General features: G+C 35.6%; 1 protein-coding gene across 4 annotated transcripts in view; it reads left to right on the top strand.

Moving 5' to 3' along the window:
* LOC126885331 (zinc finger protein 28-like) overlaps nucleotides 1–23,577 on the top strand; it is a 43,295-nt gene that overhangs the window by 12,226 nt on the left and 7,492 nt on the right. The window contains exon 2 of one of the 4 annotated variants that reach the window (XM_050651885.1): nucleotides 19,288–21,406. The exons of 1 other annotated variant lie outside the window; for it this stretch is intronic. In XM_050651885.1, the coding sequence (XP_050507842.1) occupies nucleotides 19,288–20,375 (1,088 nt within the window). In that variant the 3' untranslated portion in view covers nucleotides 20,376–21,406. Of the gene's footprint in view, nucleotides 1–177; nucleotides 1,605–2,758; nucleotides 4,330–19,287; nucleotides 21,407–23,577 lie in introns of those variants that run through there. 2 more of the 4 variants (XM_050651888.1, XM_050651887.1) reach the window with 2 other exon arrangements.

Below are 23,577 nucleotides of genomic sequence, written 5' to 3' on the forward strand. Positions count from 1 at the left end.
ACGTACCGATCCTCTTAAATAGAAAACTTAATTGTTTTTGGTTTTAGAACCTACTTTTCACAACCCAATATGTTCCCATAACGCTCGAGTGACTGCAAATTTAGCGAGTGAGGGCCTTTAGTTTCTGCAATAATTTTTCCATTCCGGTAAAATGCTTATAGTTGGTTTGTATTTCAGGTTGTTCCCAGGAGGAGAGTAAAATGAAAATCATGAAAAAAAATATGAAAGTTGCAAATGAACAAAGAGCAAAGGACAGTGGAGGAAAACTTCAACCTCATAAGTGTGAAATATGTTCGAAGAATTTTACTAAATTAAGAAGTTTGAAAAGGCATTTGAGAGTGCACACTGGTGAAAAGCCTTACAAGTGCGAACTTTGTTTTAAGCAATTTGGTCAAGTAGGAACTTTGAAGAATCATTTAAGAAAACACACTGGAGAAAAACCCTACAAGTGCGAACTTTGTTTTAAGCAATTTGGTGAAGCAGGAACTTTGAAAACTCATCTAAGAGTACACACTGGCGAAAAGCCTTACAAGTGCGAACTTTGTTTTAAGCAATTTGGTCAAGCAGGAACTTTGAATAATCATTTAAAGAAACACACTGGAGAAAAGCCTTACAAGTGCGAACTTTGTTTTAAACAGTTTACTCGTGCAGTTTATTTGAAAAGTCATATCAGTTCGCATACTGGAGAAGAGCCTTACAAGTGCGAAATTTGTTTTAAGAAATTTACTGTAGCAGGAAATTTGAAGAAACATTTAAGCATACACACTGGAGAAAAACCGTACAAGTGTGAAACTTGTTTAAAGCAGTTTAGGGAAGCAGGTAGTTTAAAGACACATTTGAGAATACACACTGGTAAAACACCTCACAAATGTGAAATTTGTTTAAAGAAGTTTATTACATCAAGTCATTTGAAAGATCATTTGAGAGTACATACTGGAGAAAAGCCTTACAATTGTGAAGTTTGTTTTAAACAGTTTAGTCAAACAAGTGGTTTGAAATCACATTTGATAGTGCACACTGGAGAAAAGCCTTATAAGTGTGAAATATGTTTAAAGCGGTTTACTTCCAAAAGTTCTTTGAAAAGACATTTGAGAACACACGTAACACACTAAAAGATGTAGTAAAAACAGCTTTTTCCCCTGGGCCTTTTTGTTCCAAAAGATCTCCGATATCACTGAAGCTGAAGCTTATTGTGTTTTCTGCCCATTGTTGGTTGAAATACCCAGTTAAGAATTTTTATACCCTGTGTAAATATGTACAAGTTTTTTACATGGTGTGTCCTAAATACACCGGAGTCTTCTGTTGATTCTCTATAATATAGTTTATTGAAGTTATACTTCGTTAGGCGCGATTTTCTCTTCATTTGACTACTAATTTTTTTAAAATGCGGCAAAAATTTAAATTTTGTGTACTTGAGCTTCAATGTGGGGGAATTCCAGTTTCTACGTGGGGGATTTATAAAATATCATCTGGCAACTCTGGATAGAAAGTTCATTAGGTACTTAAAATAAACTTTCAACTTACATCTCTCGATTTAATTTTTGTATAATTTTTAAAATTGTATTACCCCTTTATTCTTAATTATTAAATTATTAGCTTCTAAATTCACTTGATTTCTGTCTAAAAACAAAGTCAAAAGATGAACTTACATAACTACAGAGTTATCTCATAACTTGAGGTTTAACGTCGCGTTATAAAGTGACAGTTGATATATCAGATAACTCAAGAACTGTCAAGAAATAACGCAAGTAGTTAAGTTAAATATGATACATCACACCAATTCGAGGATTATAACTAAAGTCCGAATTATAAGCATTTTGCTTTTTTTGTTTTTTGCTTATAATTAGGATTTTTAGTAAAAATGCTTATTTTAAAGATAATATACTTCAGATAATATACTTCAAGATAATATCTTTAAAATAAGCATTTTTACTAAAAATCCTATTTATAAGAAAAAAAGCAAAATGCTTATAATCCGGACTTTAATTATAACTTAACTACAGGATAACTTTCCGTTAAAGATAACTTCGGTCATCCATCACAGGGCTGATTATCATCTCAAACAAGATTTATATACCAACAACATACACAATTCTAAACAACCAGTGAATACAAATGTTAATGATGTGGAATGTGGTTTAAAATTTAGGAAACATTTATGTATTCAACAATATTGTGCACGAGAATGAGAGTACATTATTGAATACTTGTATCATGTTAAATATTATCGTATTATTAGAGTTTCGTATGAAAATTGAACATAGAATCTCTTCTCTTTAGAAATCAATCTACTCATTACTCATCTACACATTATACTAGCTTTCGCTGATGATATGGATATCATCGGAAATACAACTACTTAGTAACGTCAAAGAAGACTTCGTTAAAAAGAACAATCAGAAAATAATCAGTAAATAATGAAGAAAATAAGAAATCAGTAAATAATGAAGAAAATTTACTAAGAGTTTAATTTTAAACCAATGATATTTTGCAACATATAATACAGGGCAATTCAATTAAATTACAATTTCTTGGTGCAATATGCTATATCTAATTGGTAGCCTAGTAGCTTTTTAACCAAAGAGAAAAACAGTAGTAGACATTGAGGTTGCCAACTGGGTAGGGAAAGAGATCGAATGCTGGAATACACTTAGAAAGGACAACTTGGACTATAATTTTACTTTATTTACTGCATTGCTTAGTTTCTGCAATAGTTTTTCCATTCCAGTAAAATGTTTATAGTTGGTTTGTATTTCAGGTTGTCCCCAGGAGGAGAATAAAATGAGAACCATGGAAAAAAATATGAAAGTTGCAAATGAACAAAGAGCAGAGGACAGTGGAGGACAACTTCAACCTCATAAGTGTGAAATATGTTCGAAGAATTTTACTAAATTAGGAACTTTGACAAGGCATTTGAGAGTGCACACTGGAGAAAAGCCTTACAAGTGCGAACTTTGTTTTAAGAAATTTACTGAAGCACGAACATTGAAAACTCATTTAAGAGTGCACACAGGTGAAAAGCCTTACAAGTGCGAAATTTGTTTTAAGAAATTTACTGAAGCGGGAAATTTGAAAAAGCATTTAAGGATACACACTGGAGAAAAGCCTTACAAGTGCGAATTTTGTTTTAAGCAATTCGGTGAAGCAGGAACTTTGAAGAATCATTTAAAGAAACACACTGGAGAAAAGCCTTACAAGTGCGAACTTTGTTTTAAACAGTTTACTCGTGCAGTTTATTTAAAAAGTCATATCAGTTCGCATACTGGCGAAGAGCCTTGCAAGTGCGATATTTGTTTTAAGAAATTTAGTGAAGCAGGAAATTTGAAAAAGCATTTAAGCATACACACTGGAGAAAAACCGTACAAGTGTGAAATATGTTTAAAGCAGTTTAGGGTAGCAGATGGTTTAAAGACACATCTGAGAGTACACACTGGTGAAACACCTCACAAGTGTGAAATTTGTTCTAAGCAGTTTACTTTCAAAAGTTCTTTGAAAAGTCATTTAAGAGCACATACTGGAGAAAAGCCTTACAAGTGTGAAGTTTGTTTTAAACATTTTAGTAGTTTGAAATCACATTTGAAAGTGCACACTGGAGAAAAGCCTTATAAGTGTGAAATATGTTTAAAGCAGTTTACTTCCAAAAGTTCTTTGAAAAGACATTTGAGAACACACGTAACACACTAAAAGATGTAGTAAAAACAGCTTTTTTCCCTGGGCCTGTTTGTTCCAAAAGATCTCCGATATCACTGAAGCTGAAGCTTATTGTGTTTTCTGCCCATTGTTGGTTCCAACACCCAGTTAAGAATTTTTATACCCCATGGATGTATAAACACAGATGAACCCAGCAATAAGATACCTTGAACACACACTGTTTTGAAGATTCGATAGAATGTGATGCTTCCTCAATGGACATAAGCGTTCTTGAATTTTTACTCGTGGGGATAATTATTCAGACGCTAATAAAATTGGAAGTAGTTATAATTTATAAAAACACGTTCAAAGAATTTAATTAAAAAAAACAGAATATAACTATTCGCTGTGAGCCGATGAGTAGAGGGGATTTGACAGTTTTCGTCAGCGCAGTTAGTGGCAGTTTTGTGCATTAGATTTGAACAATTTGATCAACAAAGTACAAGTTTCAAACCGCGAGAGAGCGCTACCGACGAAACTCAGCCAATAAAAACAGAGGTAACCTCTAAATTTCACATACACTTCTTCTTTTTGTCAATGGCCTCTTGCGTAAGCAGTCATCCAGTCGCACGAATTTATATATTAAATATTAAAATTATAATGATTAAAATAAAAAAACATAATTACTTTTACTATTAATTCTGTGTATTCGTTCAGTAATCAGGTTATTGATTTTGTGTTTTTCTAGATAAATATCTATTTTTCTCGTTTTGTAATTTCGCATACACCAATTTTATCAGAAAAGTACAACAAACCGCGAGAGAACGCTAACGTCAAAACTCACAGCCAATTAACAATCCCGTTGTTATACAAAAAATAAAATACAATTTTATTTGTTATTAAAATTATTACCATGTCAATATAGTTAAGCTCAAATTAGTTTTTTAATAGGTATCAAATAATGCTACGGTAAAACAAATCAATTAAAAAATATTTTAAAATATTTTTGTTTTCTCCTAAATTTGCTACCCAAATAGTTCGATCGTCAATATTATTTGGAAACCTACATAGAAAAATAAATTATTTTATATTCATTTCACTAATTTATTTGAATCCATGAGAAATATCAAATTAAGAAGCTACTAAACAGATCTTTTTTAATCAGAGGCTGTCTACTTACTATTTAAAAATGTCTATACTAATTTAATGAACTAATATCTTGTTCAATACATTAATATGAAGGAACCCAATGACACGCCTATGAAAGACATATTTTAAAATGTAAACAGACTTCCTCTTCTTCTATAATGTAAATAAACAGTACTTACAAATGAAATGAGAGATCGGGATATAAATATTTAGTTTTTTGCAAATGCAATACTAGCACCATTATGGTGTTTATTTCACTTTTCACAAATATCACTCGAAATAGACCCAAAATAGCGAAAAACAACTCTTCCCCATCTACCTTAAAAAGTAAACAAATATGGAACAGCATTTGAAGTTTGACATAAACGTTTGTAAGACAGAGAAATGTAAACACCGTTGCCATTTATAAATAGTTTTCAGTGCTTCTACATATACAGTGTAGTATAATGTTTATAGTTGGTTTGTATTTCAGGTTGTTCGCAGGAGGAGAACAAAATGAAAATCATGGAAAAAAATATGAAAGTTGCAACTGAACAAAGGACAAAGCACAGTGGAGAAAAACTTCAACCTCATAAGTGTGAAATATGTTTGAAGAATTTTACTAAATCAGGAAGTTTGACAAGGCATTTGAGAGTGCACACTGGAGAAAAGCCTTACAAGTGCGAACTTTGTTTTAAACAGTTTACTCGTGCAGTTTATTTGAAAAGTCATATCAGTTCGCATACTGGAGAAGAGCCTTACAAGTGCGAACTTTGTTTTAAGAAATTTACTGAAGCAGGTAGTTTGACAAGACATTTGAGAGTGCACACTGGAGAAAAGCCTTACAAGTGCGAATTTTGTTTTAAACAGTTTAGTCAAACAAGTGGTTTGAAAATACATTTGAGAGTGCACACTGGAGAAAAGCCTTTTCAGTGTGAAACATGTTTAAAGCAGTTTAGTATGTCGAGTACATTAAAAAATCATTTAGTAGTACACAGTTTAGAAAAACCACAAAAGTGTGTAATTTGTTTGAAGCAGTTTACTACAATAGGTTCTTTAAAAAGACATTTGAGAACACATTCAACACACTAAAATATGTTGTGACGGGTAGCAATACACAACACAGTATTTACAATAGCAATCACGCGACACGGAATCAATCTATCTACCTACACACTCAGACTCAGAGCTTATCAGATTTCAATCCAATGCGATAACAATCAAACAGCGACACACAGTCGCCCATCCATCGTCTCCAAATCGGAGATGGTTAATGGACACTACCACTCACTGCAGATACGGTTCCGGAAAAGCGCCTCTTCAATACGGAGCGTGCCCGCCTCGCCAAAGTTCCAATTCAATCCATTGCATCTCTGCCGTTTTGAGTTCTTCTTGATTCAGTACGCCAAGAACTGATTTTTGATTCTCCTTGCTCGTCTTATATACGTTCTCGGTAGTCATCGCCGGAGTGATGGTACGTAGGGGAGCTGCGCCAACATGAAAACTCATTCGTTCCTGTACGGTTGACCTGCCGAACGCCGGCTGCAGGCATCATATCATTACAATAAGAAAAACAGCTATAAACAGGAAGTTTGACCAGGCATTTGAGAGTACACACTGGAGAAAAGCCTTACAAGTGCGAATTTTGTTTTAAACTGTTTAGTCAAACAAGTGGTTTGAAAATACATTTGAGAGTGCACACTGGAGAAAAGCCTTATCAGTGTGAAACTTGTTTAAAGCAGTTTAGTATGTCCAGTACATTAAAAATCATTTAGTAGTACACAGTTTAGAAAAACCACAAAAGTGTGTAATTTGTTTGAAGCAGTTTACTACAATAGGTTCTTTAAAAAGACATTTGAGAACACATTCAACACACTAAAATATGTTGTGACGAGTAGCAATACACAACACAGTATTTATAATAGCAATCACGCGACACGGAATCAATCTATCTACCTACACACTCAGCCTCATGGCTTATCAAATTTCAATCCAATGCGATAACAATCAAACAGCGACACACAGTCGCCCATCCATCGTCTCCAAATCTGAGATGGTTAATGGACACTACCACTCACTGCAGATACGGTTCCGGAAAAACGTCTCTTCAATACGGAGCGTGCCCGCCTCGCCAAAGTTCCAATTCAATCCATTGCATTTCTGCCGTTTTGAGTTCTTCTTGGTTCAGTACGCTAAGAACTGATTCTCCTAGCTCGTCTTAAATACGTTCTCGGTAGTCATCGCCGGAGTGGTGGTACGTAGGGGAGCTGCGCCAACATGAAAACTCATTCGATCCTGTACGGTTGACCTGCCGAACGCCGGCTGCAGGCATCATATCATTACAATAAGAAAAACAGCTATAAACAGGAAGTTTGACCAGGCATTTGAGAGTACACACTGGAGAAAAGCCTTACAAGTGCGAATTTTGTTTTAAACAGTTTAGTCAAACAAGTGGTTTGAAAATACATTTGAAAGTGCACACTGGAGAAAAGCCTTATCAGTGTGAAACTGGTTTAAAGCAGTTTAGTATGTCCAGTACATTAAAAATCATTTAGTAGTACACAGTTTAGAAAAACCACAAAAGTGTGTAATTTGTTTGAAGCAGTTTACTACAATAGGTTCTTTAAAAAGACATTTGAGAACACATTCAACACACTAAAATATGTTGTGACGAGTAGCAATACACAACACAGTATTTATAATAGCAATCACGCGACACGGAATCAATCTATCTACCTACACACTCAGCCTCATGGCTTATCAAATTTCAATCCAATGCGATAACAATCAAACAGCGACACACAGTCGCCCATCCGTCGTCTCCAAATCTGAGATGGTTAATGGACACTACCACTCACTGCAGATACGGTTCCGGAAAAACGTCTCTTCAATACGGAGCGTGCCCGCCTCGCCAAAGTTCCAATTCAATCCATTGCATTTCTGCCGTTTTGAGTTCTTCTTGGTTCAGTACGCTAAGAACTGATTCTCCTAGCTCGTCTTAAATACGTTCTCGGTAGTCATCGCCGGAGTGGTGGTACGTAGGGGAGCTGCGCCAACATGAAAACTCATTCGATCCTGTACGGTTGACCTGCCGAACGCCGGCTGCAGGCATCATATCATTACAATAAGAAAAACAGCTATAAACAGGAAGTTTGACCAGGCATTTGAGAGTACACACTGGAGAAAAGCCTTACAAGTGTGAATTTTGTTTTAAACAGTTTAGTCAAACAAGTGGTTTGAAAATACATTTGAAAGTGCACACTGGAGAAAAGCCTTATCAGTGTGAAACTGGTTTAAAGCAGTTTAGTATGTCCAGTACATTAAAAATCATTTAGTAGTACACAGTTTAGAAAAACCACAAAAGTGTGTAATTTGTTTGAAGCAGTTTACTACAATAGGTTCTTTAAAAAGACATTTGAGAACACATTCAACACACTAAAATATGTTGTGACGAGTAGCAATACACAACACAGTATTTATAATAGCAATCACGCTACACGGAGTCAATCTATCTACCTACACACTCAGACTCACTTATCAAATTTCAATCCAATGCGATAACAATCGACACATAGTCGCCCATCCATCGTCTCCAAATCGGAGATGGTTAATTGACACTACCACTCACTGCAGATACGGTTCCGGAAAAGCGCCTCTTCAATACGGAGCGTGCCCGCCTCGCCAAAGTTCCAATTCAATCCATTGCATCTCTGCCGTTTTGAGTTCTTCTTGATTCAGTACGCCAAGAACTGATTTTTGATTCTCCTTGCTCGTCTTATATACGTTCTCGGTAGTCATCGCCGGAGTGATGGTACGTAGGGGAGCTGCGCCAACATGAAAACTCATTCGTTCCTGTACGGTTGACCTGCCGAACGCCGGCTGCAGGCATCATATCATTACAATAAGAAAAACAGCTATAAACAGGAAGTTTGACCAGGCATTTGAGAGTACACACTGGAGAAAAGCCTTACAAGTGCGAATTTTGTTTTAAACTGTTTAGTCAAACAAGTGGTTTGAAAATACATTTGAGAGTGCACACTGGAGAAAAGCCTTATCAGTGTGAAACTTGTTTAAAGCAGTTTAGTATGTCCAGTACATTAAAAATCATTTAGTAGTACACAGTTTAGAAAAACCACAAAAGTGTGTAATTTGTTTGAAGCAGTTTACTACAATAGGTTCTTTAAAAAGACATTTGAGAACACATTCAACACACTAAAATATGTTGTGACGAGTAGCAATACACAACACAGTATTTATAATAGCAATCACGCGACACGGAATCAATCTATCTACCTACACACTCAGCCTCATGGCTTATCAAATTTCAATCCAATGCGATAACAATCAAACAGCGACACACAGTCGCCCATCCATCGTCTCCAAATCTGAGATGGTTAATGGACACTACCACTCACTGCAGATACGGTTCCGGAAAAACGTCTCTTCAATACGGAGCGTGCCCGCCTCGCCAAAGTTCCAATTCAATCCATTGCATTTCTGCCGTTTTGAGTTCTTCTTGGTTCAGTACGCTAAGAACTGATTCTCCTAGCTCGTCTTAAATACGTTCTCGGTAGTCATCGCCGGAGTGGTGGTACGTAGGGGAGCTGCGCCAACATGAAAACTCATTCGATCCTGTACGGTTGACCTGCCGAACGCCGGCTGCAGGCATCATATCATTACAATAAGAAAAACAGCTATAAACAGGAAGTTTGACCAGGCATTTGAGAGTACACACTGGAGAAAAGCCTTACAAGTGCGAATTTTGTTTTAAACAGTTTAGTCAAACAAGTGGTTTGAAAATACATTTGAAAGTGCACACTGGAGAAAAGCCTTATCAGTGTGAAACTGGTTTAAAGCAGTTTAGTATGTCCAGTACATTAAAAATCATTTAGTAGTACACAGTTTAGAAAAACCACAAAAGTGTGTAATTTGTTTGAAGCAGTTTACTACAATAGGTTCTTTAAAAAGACATTTGAGAACACATTCAACACACTAAAATATGTTGTGACGAGTAGCAATACACAACACAGTATTTATAATAGCAATCACGCGACACGGAATCAATCTATCTACCTACACACTCAGCCTCATGGCTTATCAAATTTCAATCCAATGCGATAACAATCAAACAGCGACACACAGTCGCCCATCCGTCGTCTCCAAATCTGAGATGGTTAATGGACACTACCACTCACTGCAGATACGGTTCCGGAAAAACGTCTCTTCAATACGGAGCGTGCCCGCCTCGCCAAAGTTCCAATTCAATCCATTGCATTTCTGCCGTTTTGAGTTCTTCTTGGTTCAGTACGCTAAGAACTGATTCTCCTAGCTCGTCTTAAATACGTTCTCGGTAGTCATCGCCGGAGTGGTGGTACGTAGGGGAGCTGCGCCAACATGAAAACTCATTCGATACTGTACGGTTGACCTGCCGAACGCCGGCTGCAGGCATCATATCATTACAATAAGAAAAACAGCTATAAACAGGAAGTTTGACCAGGCATTTGAGAGTACACACTGGAGAAAAGCCTTACAAGTGCGAATTTTGTTTTAAACAGTTTAGTCAAACAAGTGGTTTGAAAATACATTTGAAAGTGCACACTGGAGAAAAGCCTTATCAGTGTGAAACTGGTTTAAAGCAGTTTGGTATGTCCAGTACATTAAAAATCATTTAGTAGTACACAGTTTAGAAAAACCACAAAAGTGTGTAATTTGTTTGAAGCAGTTTACTACAATAGGTTCTTTAAAAAGACATTTGAGAACACATTCAACACACTAAAATATGTTGTGACGAGTAGCAATACACAACACAGTATTTATAATAGCAATCACGCTACACGGAGTCAATCTATCTACCTACACACTCAGACTCACTTATCAAATTTCAATCCAATGCGATAACAATCGACACATAGTCGCCCATCCATCGTCTCCAAATCGGAGATGGTTAATTGACACTACCACTCACTGCAGATACGGTTCCGGAAAAACGCCTCTTCAATACGGAGCGTGCCCGCCTCGCCAAAGTTCCAATTCAATCCATTGCATCTCTGCTGTTTTGAGTTCTTCTTGGTTCAGTACGCCAAGAACTAATTTTTGATTCTCCTTGCTCGTCTTATATACGTTCTCGGTAGTCATCGCCGGAGTGATGGTACGTAGGGGAGCTGCGCCAACATGAAAATTAATTCGATCCTCTACAGTTGACCTGCCGCATGTCGGCTGCAGGCATCATATCATTACAATGTAAGAAAAAAAGCTACAAACAGGAAGTTTGACCAGGCATTTGAGAGTGCACACTAGAGAAAAGCATTACTTATAATTATTCAATAAAATATTGAATTGTCTTTGTGTTGTTTTAATCTCCTGCGAAATTTCATATTGGCATATTAACCAGGCTAGGTTATCGGTTATCTGTACCTTTTATTCAAAAATCCCGCAGAATTTATAGTTTGAAATTCCCACGTAGCTGTAATTTGTCAATTTAGTTGCCTTTCCAATTAATAGATGGTGTTAATTCGATCTGAAAGTAGAATATGGCCGTGGAACGTCTATCTAGAGTATGTATGGTTTGTGTCTGAAGTGGGAATGCGACAGGGCTACAAAATACGCTTCCACAGCTGTTATGACTTCATCATTTGATAAAAAAAACGCTTTTCCACGCATGAATTTTTGTAGGTATTTAAACAGATGCACTCTCTAGGGCCAAATCTGATAAATACGGTGACGATTCAACTATTCGAACTTAAATTGCTGGATTTTAGCCTTTGTCAATTTGCTCAAATGATACGATGCACTGTCCTGATAAAAAAGAATGTGTGTACTTTGTACGCGCGTAAGACGTTATACCAGGGAACAATTTCTCTAGTTATACTTCTACTATATGATTTCAACGAAATCAATATACTTTAAACAGTTTACTTATATTTTATTTAAATCTTAAACTAATTTTAATACTTTTTCCAAAAATTTTTGTTAAAACAATACCAAAAATTAAAAAAAAAAGAATAGAACACACACAAACATATTTAAAAATGCCACATGCCACAATAACAAAACATTTTTTTATACAAATGTACTTCTTATTATCAGAAAATGTATAAAAATTTGCATTGGGGATCGAACCTTTGTATATTTGGGTCAGTAGGTTGTGAATCAAGCACCTTAAAATGCAGCCAATTAGTCACGCCAACTTAGTGATGTGAGTCGAGAATATTTCCAAGCGAATATTCGCGAACATTGGAAAGTTTCCGAGAATATTCGCCTATAAAAAATGGAAATATTCTCCTGACCGCGAATATTCCCGGAAACTTTCAATGGAAAATTCTCGAGAATATTTCCGAAAATTTTCAAGAATGTTTTCGAGAACTTTCCATAATATTTCCGAGAACTTTTGAGAATATTTCCAAGAGCCTTTTGGACGTAAGAGTCAGTGACGTAATTTGAATTTACATGGAAGTAGCGCTATTATTTAATTACAAGGCCGGCGAACCTATACCACTGTCAAGTACAAAAGGAAGATTGTTTTGAACATTACTATCATTATTTTTATATTAAAAATGCCTAAAACTAATAGGTATAATGCATGGGAATATTTCTAAAGAAAAATATTAAATAAAAAGTAAAAATTCAAAACTACAATAAAGTTATATCATTAACTTCCTGTAAAAACTAGATAGGGTTCAATCCTTAATTGTATAAATAACATTATTGCATTTAAAAGTGATTTACCGATGCTTATAGTTATAGAAGGAAAGGAGAACATTTAAAATTTTCACGGAATTTTAAACATAACTGTCTGTATGATGAAATATTTTGGATAAAATTGCAAAAAGTAGCAGTTGTGCTAACACCAATTATGAAATGGATTAGGTACAGTAAAACCAATGTGTCTGCAACCGTGAGGAGAAGAGATAACAGACGTTTGTGCACTGCAAGTGACCTTAAAGGTTTTTGTTAACTCTGTTTACCTGTACTTTATTGGAAGGCAATATGTTTAAAATATCCCAGGTTGTCGAGGCATTTAAGGATACATAAAATATATTTACCGAGAATATTCCATTACTTCCAATCAGTAAGTCTGAGGAACAGGAATGCTTATCTAAATTAAAAAAAAAAAGAAGAAAGCAGTGAAGCCTGTGCACCATGCTGCAAACTTACTTGTTTCTTCTTTAACAGGACAAAGCCTCACTGGTGAAGAGCATATATTAGCTATGCAGCGTATAGACAAGATATTAACCAATCATTCCAAGTTTATTGGCAACAAAAAGGAAAACATTTTTACAGATCTAACAAAGTTCTGTGCAAAAGCAGACCTTTGGTTAATGGATTTTATTTGGCTTTCAGCAGGATCAGTAGATTGTATAAGCTGGTGACAAGGAATGTGCACCAAAACTTCTTTAAAAGATTTGGCAATTACAATGCTGGGGCTACCAGCTTCCTACGCTGAAACAGAGCGTAGTGATAGCACAAACTCTTTTACTTATAATAATAAAAGGAGAAATATACTAATTATGGATAGAGCAGGGAAGTCAACGTATAATAGCTCATAATGAAAAACTCCTAAAAGATCATAAACATGGAAAAATGGTATGTGATGAGAGTCTTTCTATAACTATAACTATAATATGTTGGAACCACGGCAAGACTCTAAATCCATATCAGAAAATGAAAGATCAAGCGAGACGGAGAGAGTCTCTTCATTATATTCTCTTCATAATACATAGTCCAGCTTGTGTAAAAAAAATTTCTGTGACTCACAAGAATAGACTCTTACGTATTTATATATTTTATATTTATAATTCCTAAGAATTGTGTAGTGTCTTTTGTTATTACTAGTTAAGGAAACATTCCTGCTTTAACACTATATAGGAATACAGATTACCTGCAGTAAGTTCCTATATAATCAAGTTTGGTTTGTTTGTTGCATCTTTTTTATTTTATTATTTTTTTAAATAAATTAACTTTTGACTACTAACAAATATTCAGATTATTTTTTTTTATTAAGTTAAATAAATTTTAAAAGTATTTTTGGATATTTATTTTTTTACAGATTTTTTCTGTAGTCGTAATATCACAACAATAAGTAAAGCTAATTACTGATTTGTATAATTTATTATAATAATTTTAATAAAAATGCAATATTTCCATAAGTTTCCGGAAACTTTCCGGCTTTCGAATCTTCCCGGAAATTTTACATCACTACGCCAACTGAATGTTTTAAACTTTTTGACATATTTGCTTACTGTGTCAATTAATCAAATTGGTTTGAATTTTCTGGAATTAAAATACAACAAAATATAGAGTAAGAAAACATTAGGTTTGTTCTAGCATCAGTTTCAAACGGTTTGAAACCATCAGCGAATAGTGGACCAGCGCGAGTAGAGGGGATAGCACTGGTGGCTGTTTTATGTTCTCTCACTGACCAACTGTTTGCTGACGGTTTCTGACTAGTTTGACTGTTTGGCTGGTAGAAATTTTGTTGGAAATACAATTGAGTAAATCGAAGCACTACCTACTACATTTTACATTTTCGAAATTGGTATGTAATTTTTTTAACAATTCTAGAACATTTACAATTAATTAATTGTTGCTTTTAAAAACTATTTAAAAAGCCACTATAATTACAAACTTACTATTGTCTCTGTTCTTACAACAATAAAAACTAACACATATCATTTGTTTACCAATAGCCGCCATATTGAATAATTTTTGACAGGTCATTGTAATGCCCAATCAGAGCAAACGTTTAACGTTTCATCTGCGCGTAGGGCTAACATTTTTTATGAATTCGCGCACATTTACATTTACTCCCAATCGCGCCTAAAGAAGTATCTATAATTTCAAAAATGATTTTTTTCTTCAGCAAACCGGGTCTTTACCCAAACAGCACAAGTACATCCCTGGGATGTACCCCTAGGACATTCGTACGTCCTGAGGACGTACGTTTCAGGTCCTGGGAAATCCTCGGTACGTACCGAGGACGTTCGATGTTACAAAATCATCCGTGCCCAGGACGTCCGACCGAACTCTCCTGGGGACGTCCGACTAAAACCTCCTTGGGACGGTCGTCCAAAACCTCCTTGGAACCTCCGACCAAACCTTTTTAGGGCATTATGTAAAATGTTTTCAGAAATTGTAAACATGGCGTTTAATTACTATTAAACAATGTTGAAAAAGTCTAAAATTATTTTATATAAATTTACTCATAATTTTTAAAGATGAAATCTGCATTTAAAAGGAAAAAAACACATATTACCTATATAGTATTAAACAAGATTTTTATTAACATTTAACAAACAATAAGACGTCTTTTTATGTTCTTCTTTGCTTGCTCCTCCAAATTTTGATAATTCTTTTACCTACAATCGTAGATAAAAGAATATACTTAAGTTCCTACCTTATTAGGGTGGCCATAAATGGTTTGGCTCAGACCTGGACATCGTAGTTACCGGGGGGGGGGGGTCCCCCGGTGAAGTTAATCCATGGAAATGGGTTGGTTTGTGAAACAAAACTAACATTATGTTTCTTCTTATTTATTACCTACAAGGTTAAAAACTTATAAATCATAGCAAATTCGTGTTTCTTCTTACACTAACAAAAAATGGCCCACTTCCACTTTAAACTTATTTTTAGTTTGAGGGTCCTGCCTGTTCATCAGATTCTTTTTCATACCAAAAGTATTTTTGGGAACTACTTATTTTTCTCAATGCGTCTTTGTTTTTCAAGAGCATCTCGTAAAATTGGTCGCAGGTGTATTTAAAGTTCACTCGAACCATCAACATTGAACTCATTGTTGTTATATGAAGTCGTGATTTCTCATTTGACCACAAGTTGTTCATGATGGAAAATACTCTTTCTACGGGAGCACTAGTTCCTGTCAAACACATAGCAAATTCGACCACTTTCAAAATAGTATCGTATGCAATATCCTTACTATAAAGCCTTGCGAATATTTGCTTCCATCGCTCTTCAACAGAAGTTTTTACTTTAGTTTTGTCCACTCTGTTCCATTCCGTTAATATTTCAGACACAATCTCCTTTACACACTGCCACTGGTCAAAGAGTTTGGTTTCTTCTTCTTCATCCTCAGATATTTTCTTGATCTGTGTGACATTAAAATTAGGTAGGCTGGTCTGGATATCACTCCATGACGGAACTGTTTGTAGCAAAATCCACTGCAAGTTATGTACGCCTCCGAAGCTCAGTTCCCATTTTTCTAAATAGTCAACACAAGTTTTGTAAAACTTTTTCACTGTTTCTGTAAAGTCTTGGACATTTAGTTCTCCTTCTTCCTGTAAGTTTAATATAAGTGTTTTTACATTAGTAGGAATAAATCCCTCTTCCGCTCTAGATTTCAACACACTTTTGAGCGAGTTTATGCGCCAAGCAACTTCAGTAGCGGAGATATTGTCTTTCTTTATCTTCAAAAGTTGAAATCTGGGATGTCGCAAACATCAGCCATGGCTTAAAACATGGATTTTCAAAAAGTTGGCTTAGAAAGTAAGGGCATTTATCCTGAGAAAGAAAGTAGGACTTCAGGCCTTCAAATATCTTCAGAATGCAGTTGTGGACTATGTGGGCACCACATCCTACTCCGATTATTTCTTTCCCTAAACTATGTTGAAGATGTCGCCACAAATTATTTTTCCCTTTTCTAGCGGCCCCACCAAAATTTGTATTAGTGTTGTCAGCACACATAGCTACTAATTTTTCCTTAAGGTTTTTGTTTTTTATTAGTTCCTCAAGCATTTTGCTCTGGATATCAGATTGTTCGTTTGGAAGCGAAGAAAATGAAATCATTTTAACGTGGACTCCGGATAACGGCAAAAAATAACGAACAAGTACAGGAAAACATTTTTCTGCCTTTTTGTTTGATGCGTCAGCGGTAGAAATGTCAGTTTTAATAAACTTAAATTCTCTCTCCAAATCTTCATTGAAAACACATAACCGTTTTTGTTTTTTTGAGAGTGACATTATTCGCAACACAAACACCAATTAATATTAATGATGACACTTTCACAAGTACGCTAAAACTGAGCAGCCATGCGACCGTATTCACCGAAAGAGAGACACAATACAACTGGCACTAAACTCATGCACGCACTGGCGACTAGACCTTTAGGGAGAGAATTTTGCACTTCTGTCGAATGTGCATGTCGGTAGGCGCACCTGACGGTACAGTGTACAGTCAACAAGAAAAGCTTCTCGTTCATCGCGAAGTACAGGTGATGCAACAAAACACGCATTAAGTAGCACATACACGATACATTTTCATGCACTTTTTAAAACTACTAGTTTTTTTTAAGCTTTTATGAATTGCGATGAAACTATTAATAAATTATTATCTTTGTTAGTAAAAATATACATTTTTTTATTTTTGCGTGAAACCGGGACATTTTAGGGAATTTTCTGAAACCGACGGGACGCCCTCAAAAGCGGTCAAAACCGGGACTGTCCCGGCCAAACCGGGACGTATGGCCACCCTATACCTTATATAAAAAAACTTATGCCATGGCTTATCGGGTTCTTGCGGAAGTATTGTATCTAGCTGTATCTTCCTCTGTTTGCATAAAAAGTTAATCTTTTGTGCTAACATTTCCTTCTATAACGGTTAATCTACCCACTATCCTATGATTGGCCAGGCAGGGTTCTATGCTTGACATAATATGACACCGTTGCCGTATCCTCAATTTTTTCACAAACATAACCACATCACATAAAGTTACATTTAAAAATAGCTGCTTCAATAGTTTTGAAGCACCAAAAAAATAAAGTTTGGAAAAGTAAATAGTACAATATTAGTGTAAATACTGGATAGAAAAAACTCTAGAGGCATTTTAAATCAAAGTTAATTAAAATTGTTACAAAAAGATAAATAAAGATCAACTGTATAAATGTTTTTAAATCAAAAGGTAATTTAAATTCTTTTTGTTAATGATTACTATTAAAACTTAAAACATTAATTGAAATTTAAATTATTCAGTAGATTATATTCAAAGTTAACTAACACTGTTATAAAAAGGAAGATCAAAACTGATAAATGAAGATAAACTGTATAAATTTTGTTTAGACTATAAATCTATCTCTATATATTAAACGTTCATATACAATCTTACTATTCTTGTATATTATACCATTGATTGGAATTATACAAGAATCAAACAAATAAAGTATGGCAACACTGCAAATGCCAAATAACTGAAGGTTATTGGATCCATTCCTGAACTGGTCTGGATTGGTAATTCCTAGGGACGTCCGTAATCGTACTTCCTGGGGACGTCCGATTAAGGTCCCATTACATTCTGACTTAGCGGGACCTGAAACAGACGTCCGTATTCGTACTTCCTGGGGACGTCTGAATTTGTAATTCCTGGAACGTCCGATTGAGGTCCCCGTACATTCGGACTTAATTGGGACCTGAAACGGACGTCCTCGGGATGTCATGTGATATCTGGGTTGCAAGTAACCCACAAACAAAATTCCTCTCGCATCCCAAAAAACTGATGCTTCCTCCTTCAGAGATGGTTCCTCCTGCAACCGTTTCGGAACTGGAACTGTTGTAACAGTTTGTTACAACTCCCAGTTGTACGAAATTAAGGCCGTGTGCGCCGACAGAACGACCTCGATGGTAGCCCTACAAGTTATAGCTGGGGTACGGAGTACCACCAATACAACTGCAGGTGAAAGAGAGAGCCAAAACATACGGCAAGAATAACCAGGAGAAGACAGAAGAAACGAAACCATTACAAAGTGGGAAAGCGAGCGGAGGGCTGCATGGACAAGGACTCTGATCCATGTCGTGGAGGAGTGGGTGAAGTGCAAATATAAAAGTACAAACTACTTCTTAACGCAAGCCCTTATGAGACACGGATCGTTTAGAACATACCTTGAGAGGGTAGGCAAGGCAATAGATGATAGTTGTGTGGATTATGTAGTAAGCGACACAGCAGAATACTGTGTGTTCGAATGCAGAACGTTTTATGACGAAAGAGCGGGGCTGTATGCAAAAGTAGGCATATTAGGAGCAAACAATTTTATGGCAATAGTGACAAGGGGGAAAGAGTTTAAAGAAGTGCTAGAGGCTGTGACAAAAATCATTAAAAGAAATGAGATTATAAAAAGAGAGAGACAACAGGGGTAAACATAAGCAGTAGAGATAAAAAGAAAAGAGTAGAGAAAGGGAGGCTGCCCGCGCGAGTGAACGGTCTGGAAAGACTTGAAACGCGCGTAAGCCGAGAGTCGAGAGTGAGTTTAGTTGGTAGGCATTGTAACGTGGATGTATCCGGAGGCAAGACCTCCAGGGGGAGAACTGCGTTCGGATATACTATGTTTACTCTGAATCAACACACGCAAGGTACGATTCACCTGGCTTAGAAGATTCCCACTCTCAAACAAAAAAAAGTTTTGCAAAATTACAACTCCCTGTTGTGAGATCAAATTACAAATATTATGCTTTATTGTGTTGTACCCTGATTTGTCTCTACATTTATTTTTCCTGCCTAAAATTTGTATTACATGTGGTCTGTATTTTAGGTAGTCCCCGTCAAGAGGATAACAAAATGAAAATTATGGAAACTTCAACTGCAGATCCTTCTCATAAAGGAAAACGTACTAAGCCTTACAAATGTGAAACTTGTTTTAAGCAGTTAACTACTGCAAGCCGTTTGAATAGACATTTGAGGGTGCACACTGGGAAAAATCTTAATAAGTGTGAAATTTGTTTTAGACAGTTTAGTCAAATAAGTCATTTGAAAAGACATCTGAAAGTACATACTGGGGAACAACCATACAAGTGCGAGGTTTGTTTTAAGCGATTTGGTGAAATGTATGGTTTGAAAAATCATTTGAAAATGCACACTAAGGAAAAATCTTATGAGTGTGAGATTTGTTTTAAGCACTTTTCTCTAAAAAAGACTCTGAAAAGACATTTCAGAGTGCACACTGGGGAAACTCCTTACACGTGTGAGACTTGTTTTAAGCAATATACTGACACGTATGCTTTGAAAAATCATTTAAAATCGCATACTGGAGAAAAGCCCTATAAATGTGAGCTTTGTATTAAGCAGTTTGCTCAGAAAGCTCATTTGAATCTTCATTTGAAAGTGCACACTGGAGAAAAACCTCACAAGTGTGAAATTTGTTTTAAGACGTTTTCTCAGAAATCTAATTTGAAAAGTCATTTGATAGTGCACACTGAAGAAAAACATTACAAGTGTGAGATATGTTTTAAACCATTCAGTGATGCAGGTTCTTTGAAAAGACATCTAAGAGTACACACTGGAGAAAGACGTTACAAGTGTGAGATTTGTTTTAAACAGTTTAGTGAAGCAGGTCATTTGAAAACACATTCAAGAGTGCACACTGGGGAAAAGCCGTACAATTGTGAGATTTGTTTTAGGAAGTTTTCTCAGAAATCTCATTTGAAAGGTCATTTGATAGTGCACACTGGAGAAAAACATTACAAGTGTGAGATATGTTTTAAACAATTCAGACAATCAAGTGCTTTGAAAAGACATCAGAGAGTGCACACTGGAGAAAAACCTTACAAGTGTGAGATTTGTTTTAAATCATTCATTGAATCGAGTGCTTTGAAAAGACATCTGAAAGTGCACACTCGGTAAAAACCTTGCAAGTGTAAAATTTGCTTTAAACAACTCAGTAAAGCAACAAAATGTAAACTTCTTAAAATTAATTGATACAATTTCAACCTAATGATATGATATCCGACCACATTAACAGGATTAAAATAACTCCATAAAATATATTATTTAGGTGTTCATATTCAAAATGAACTAATTTAGTTCTAGTCCCCAGTACACCGTCATTTTGAAAATGATTACTTCTTCTTCTTGTCTTTTTTCCTTTTATGCCTATTACGGCGTCGGATTATGGTCCGTTGTCAAATGTCAAATTAGCTTATTTATTATTTATTGTTTTTATTAGCGCTAACGTTATTACCGTCCCTTATTTCAAGCTAAATATAGAGAGATATCGCAAAGGCATTTTTACCGCACGCTAATAGTGGAATACCCTATTTTGACATGTACGCAAGCGCAGAGTGAATTTGAAGTTAATACCGGATAACGAGTCCCGTTATTTAGGTCGAAATAAGGGACGGTAATAACGTTAGCGCTAATTTGACATTAAACAAAAATAATTTGTAGAATACAAATTTTATAAACTAAAAATTGTAAATCATCTTGTTTCCTGTGTTAAATGCTTGTGTTCTTTAAGGCTAAACGGTCTTCTTCTGGTCTTTTCTTTAAACATTAATTTCCTAGGTTACATTTAATTCCAAACGTCGGTTGTCATAATAACGTTAAGCCTCGCCCCAATACATTTGCGATAACTCTCTTGATGCCCGTGTTGAAATAGACCGTTATCTGTTATTTACTTCTTGACACGTTATTAATGTTAACCTTTGCGATATCTTTCTAATAGCGGGAGACGTTATTCGGTATTAGCGTAACATTCACTCTGCGCACATGTCAAAATAGCATATTCCGCTATTAGCGTGCGATAAAAATGCATTTGCGATATCTCCCTAGGTTACTGTATTAGTAGATATGTTAATATCCTGTCCTATATACTTTACAATTAAGTTTTAAAATAATATTGTATTAAATAAAAAATAAACTCTGTCTTCTTACAATTTTGTTTTTTTAACTTAAAGTTATTTTAACTTTTTGATTTATACATGCTTATAAACTTACTGGAAAAGTTGGGTTTTATGGGAGGGCAAATTATTCTTGGGCACCCGGGTGGCAGGGACCCCAGGAACGACCCTGGTTTGTTACTACTCCCACTTGTACAAAATTACAACTCCCATTGTGTAGTAGCACGCTACTATAATCACCTGCATATTATTTTTTTATCGTCAATCGAGATCAAATTACAAATATTATTATGCTTTGTTATATGGGCTCCGTGCGTGACCATGGTGGGGATATACGAAACTATGCCAGCGCCCGTAGCGACGAAATATGACAACTTTGGCGAATCGCTTTCCTAACCCCAGATTCCAGCTCTGTGGTGCTCTTCCTCGTTTTTCTTCTCTGGGGGTTGCCACATCATAGTTTTTTTAGGCAATCTTTCGTCCCCCATTCGGCTCACATGCCCATAGCATATGAGCTGTTCTCTCTCAATATCCTCAACTATAGTGCCCTCTACACCCATTTGTTGTTTTATTACTTCATTCCTTATTCTTTCGGCTTTCGATATTCTCATCGATCTTCTGATGGCATCCATTTCCGTGGCTTCGACCTTTTTCTTATATTTCTTGGTTATTCTCCATGTCTCGGCTCCATAAAGTAGGCTAGTTTTAACCCATTGTCTCATATATGTTCCATTTTCTTTTCTTTGATATTTCTTTACTCCATATAACTCCGTTTAGACATGCTATAGCTCTTCGTGCTTGTATGATTCGATGTTCTATTTCTCGTTCGTCTTTTCCACTACGGTCCAAGATGACGCCCAGCATATTCGTCACATGGATTTATTTTATGATTGTCTTCGATATCGAGTTGTTCTATTTCAGCGCCAATTGAGAGTTATTTTGTCTCTTCTAAATTGAGAAGTCGGTAAATTCGTAGTTTTTTACGTTTTTCGTCAATATTTCTAAAACTATGAGGTTTAGCATGAACAACCTTCTATACAAAAATGTTCTACATTAAATTTGAAATAAAAAATGCTGTATACTTAATCCTTCTAAAATGAACGGTTCCAAAGTTACGGAGGTAGTATAGTATAATTGGTCCAAAAAAAAGGCCTAACCCAGACATACAAAGTAAAAGTTTTCCTCCAACACCAAATTGTTCTATATGGTCCACATATTGTTCAGTAAAAAGTTACACCATTTTGAGCATCCGGTTTGGGGGAGAGAAGTCGGTAAATTAGTGGTTTCTTTACGTTTTTCGTCAATATTTCTAAAACTATGTTTAACGTAAACAATGTTCTATACAAAAACGTTCTACATAAAATTTAAAACAAAAATGGTCCTATCCATAATAATTGTTATAAAATCAACGGTTCCAGAGTTACGGAGGGTGAAATGTGGAGGTTTTCGATACTTTTTATATTACTTGGGCAATTGATGATGATTTTGGCTGGTGAGGTTGACGTTTCTTCAAGGGCTTATCACTAACATAACATTGGCCACTGAAATAGCAAATCCTGTTAAAGAAAATTTCTTTCAATCAGTAAAAATATTATAAATTGCCCAAAAAATATAAAAGGTATCGAAAACCTCCACTTTTCAACATTTATGTATAGGACCTTTTTTGTTTTAAATTTGATGTAGAACATTTTTGTATAGAACATTGTTTACGCTAAAGAATATTTTTAGAAATATTGACGAAAAACTACTAATTTACCGATTTTTCCCCATCTCCCCCCCCCCCCCAAACCGGACACTCAAAATGGTGTAACTTTTTACTGAACAATATCTGGACTATATAGAACAATTTGGTGTCGGAGGAAAACTTTTACTTTGTGTTACTTGTGTTTACTTTTACTCTCTGGGTTGGGCCTTTTTTGGACCAATTATACTATACTACCTCCGTAACTTTGGTACCGTTCATTTTAGAAGGATTATGCATAGGGCCTTTTTTGTTTCAAATTTAGTGTTGTTCATGCTAAACCGCATAGTTTTAGAAATATTGAAATTTGAATAAAAAACTACGAATTTACCGATTTCTTCCCCCCCCCCCCAACCCGACGCTCAAAATGGTGTGACATTTTTCTGAACATTATGTAGACCATATAGAACAATTTGGTGTTGGAGGATAACTTTCACTTTGGATGTCTGGGTTTGGATCTAGTTAT

The sequence above is a fragment of the Diabrotica virgifera genome, chromosome 1, assembly GCF_917563875.1.
Source record: "Diabrotica virgifera virgifera chromosome 1, PGI_DIABVI_V3a".
Classification (NCBI taxonomy): domain Eukaryota; kingdom Metazoa; phylum Arthropoda; class Insecta; order Coleoptera; family Chrysomelidae; genus Diabrotica; species Diabrotica virgifera.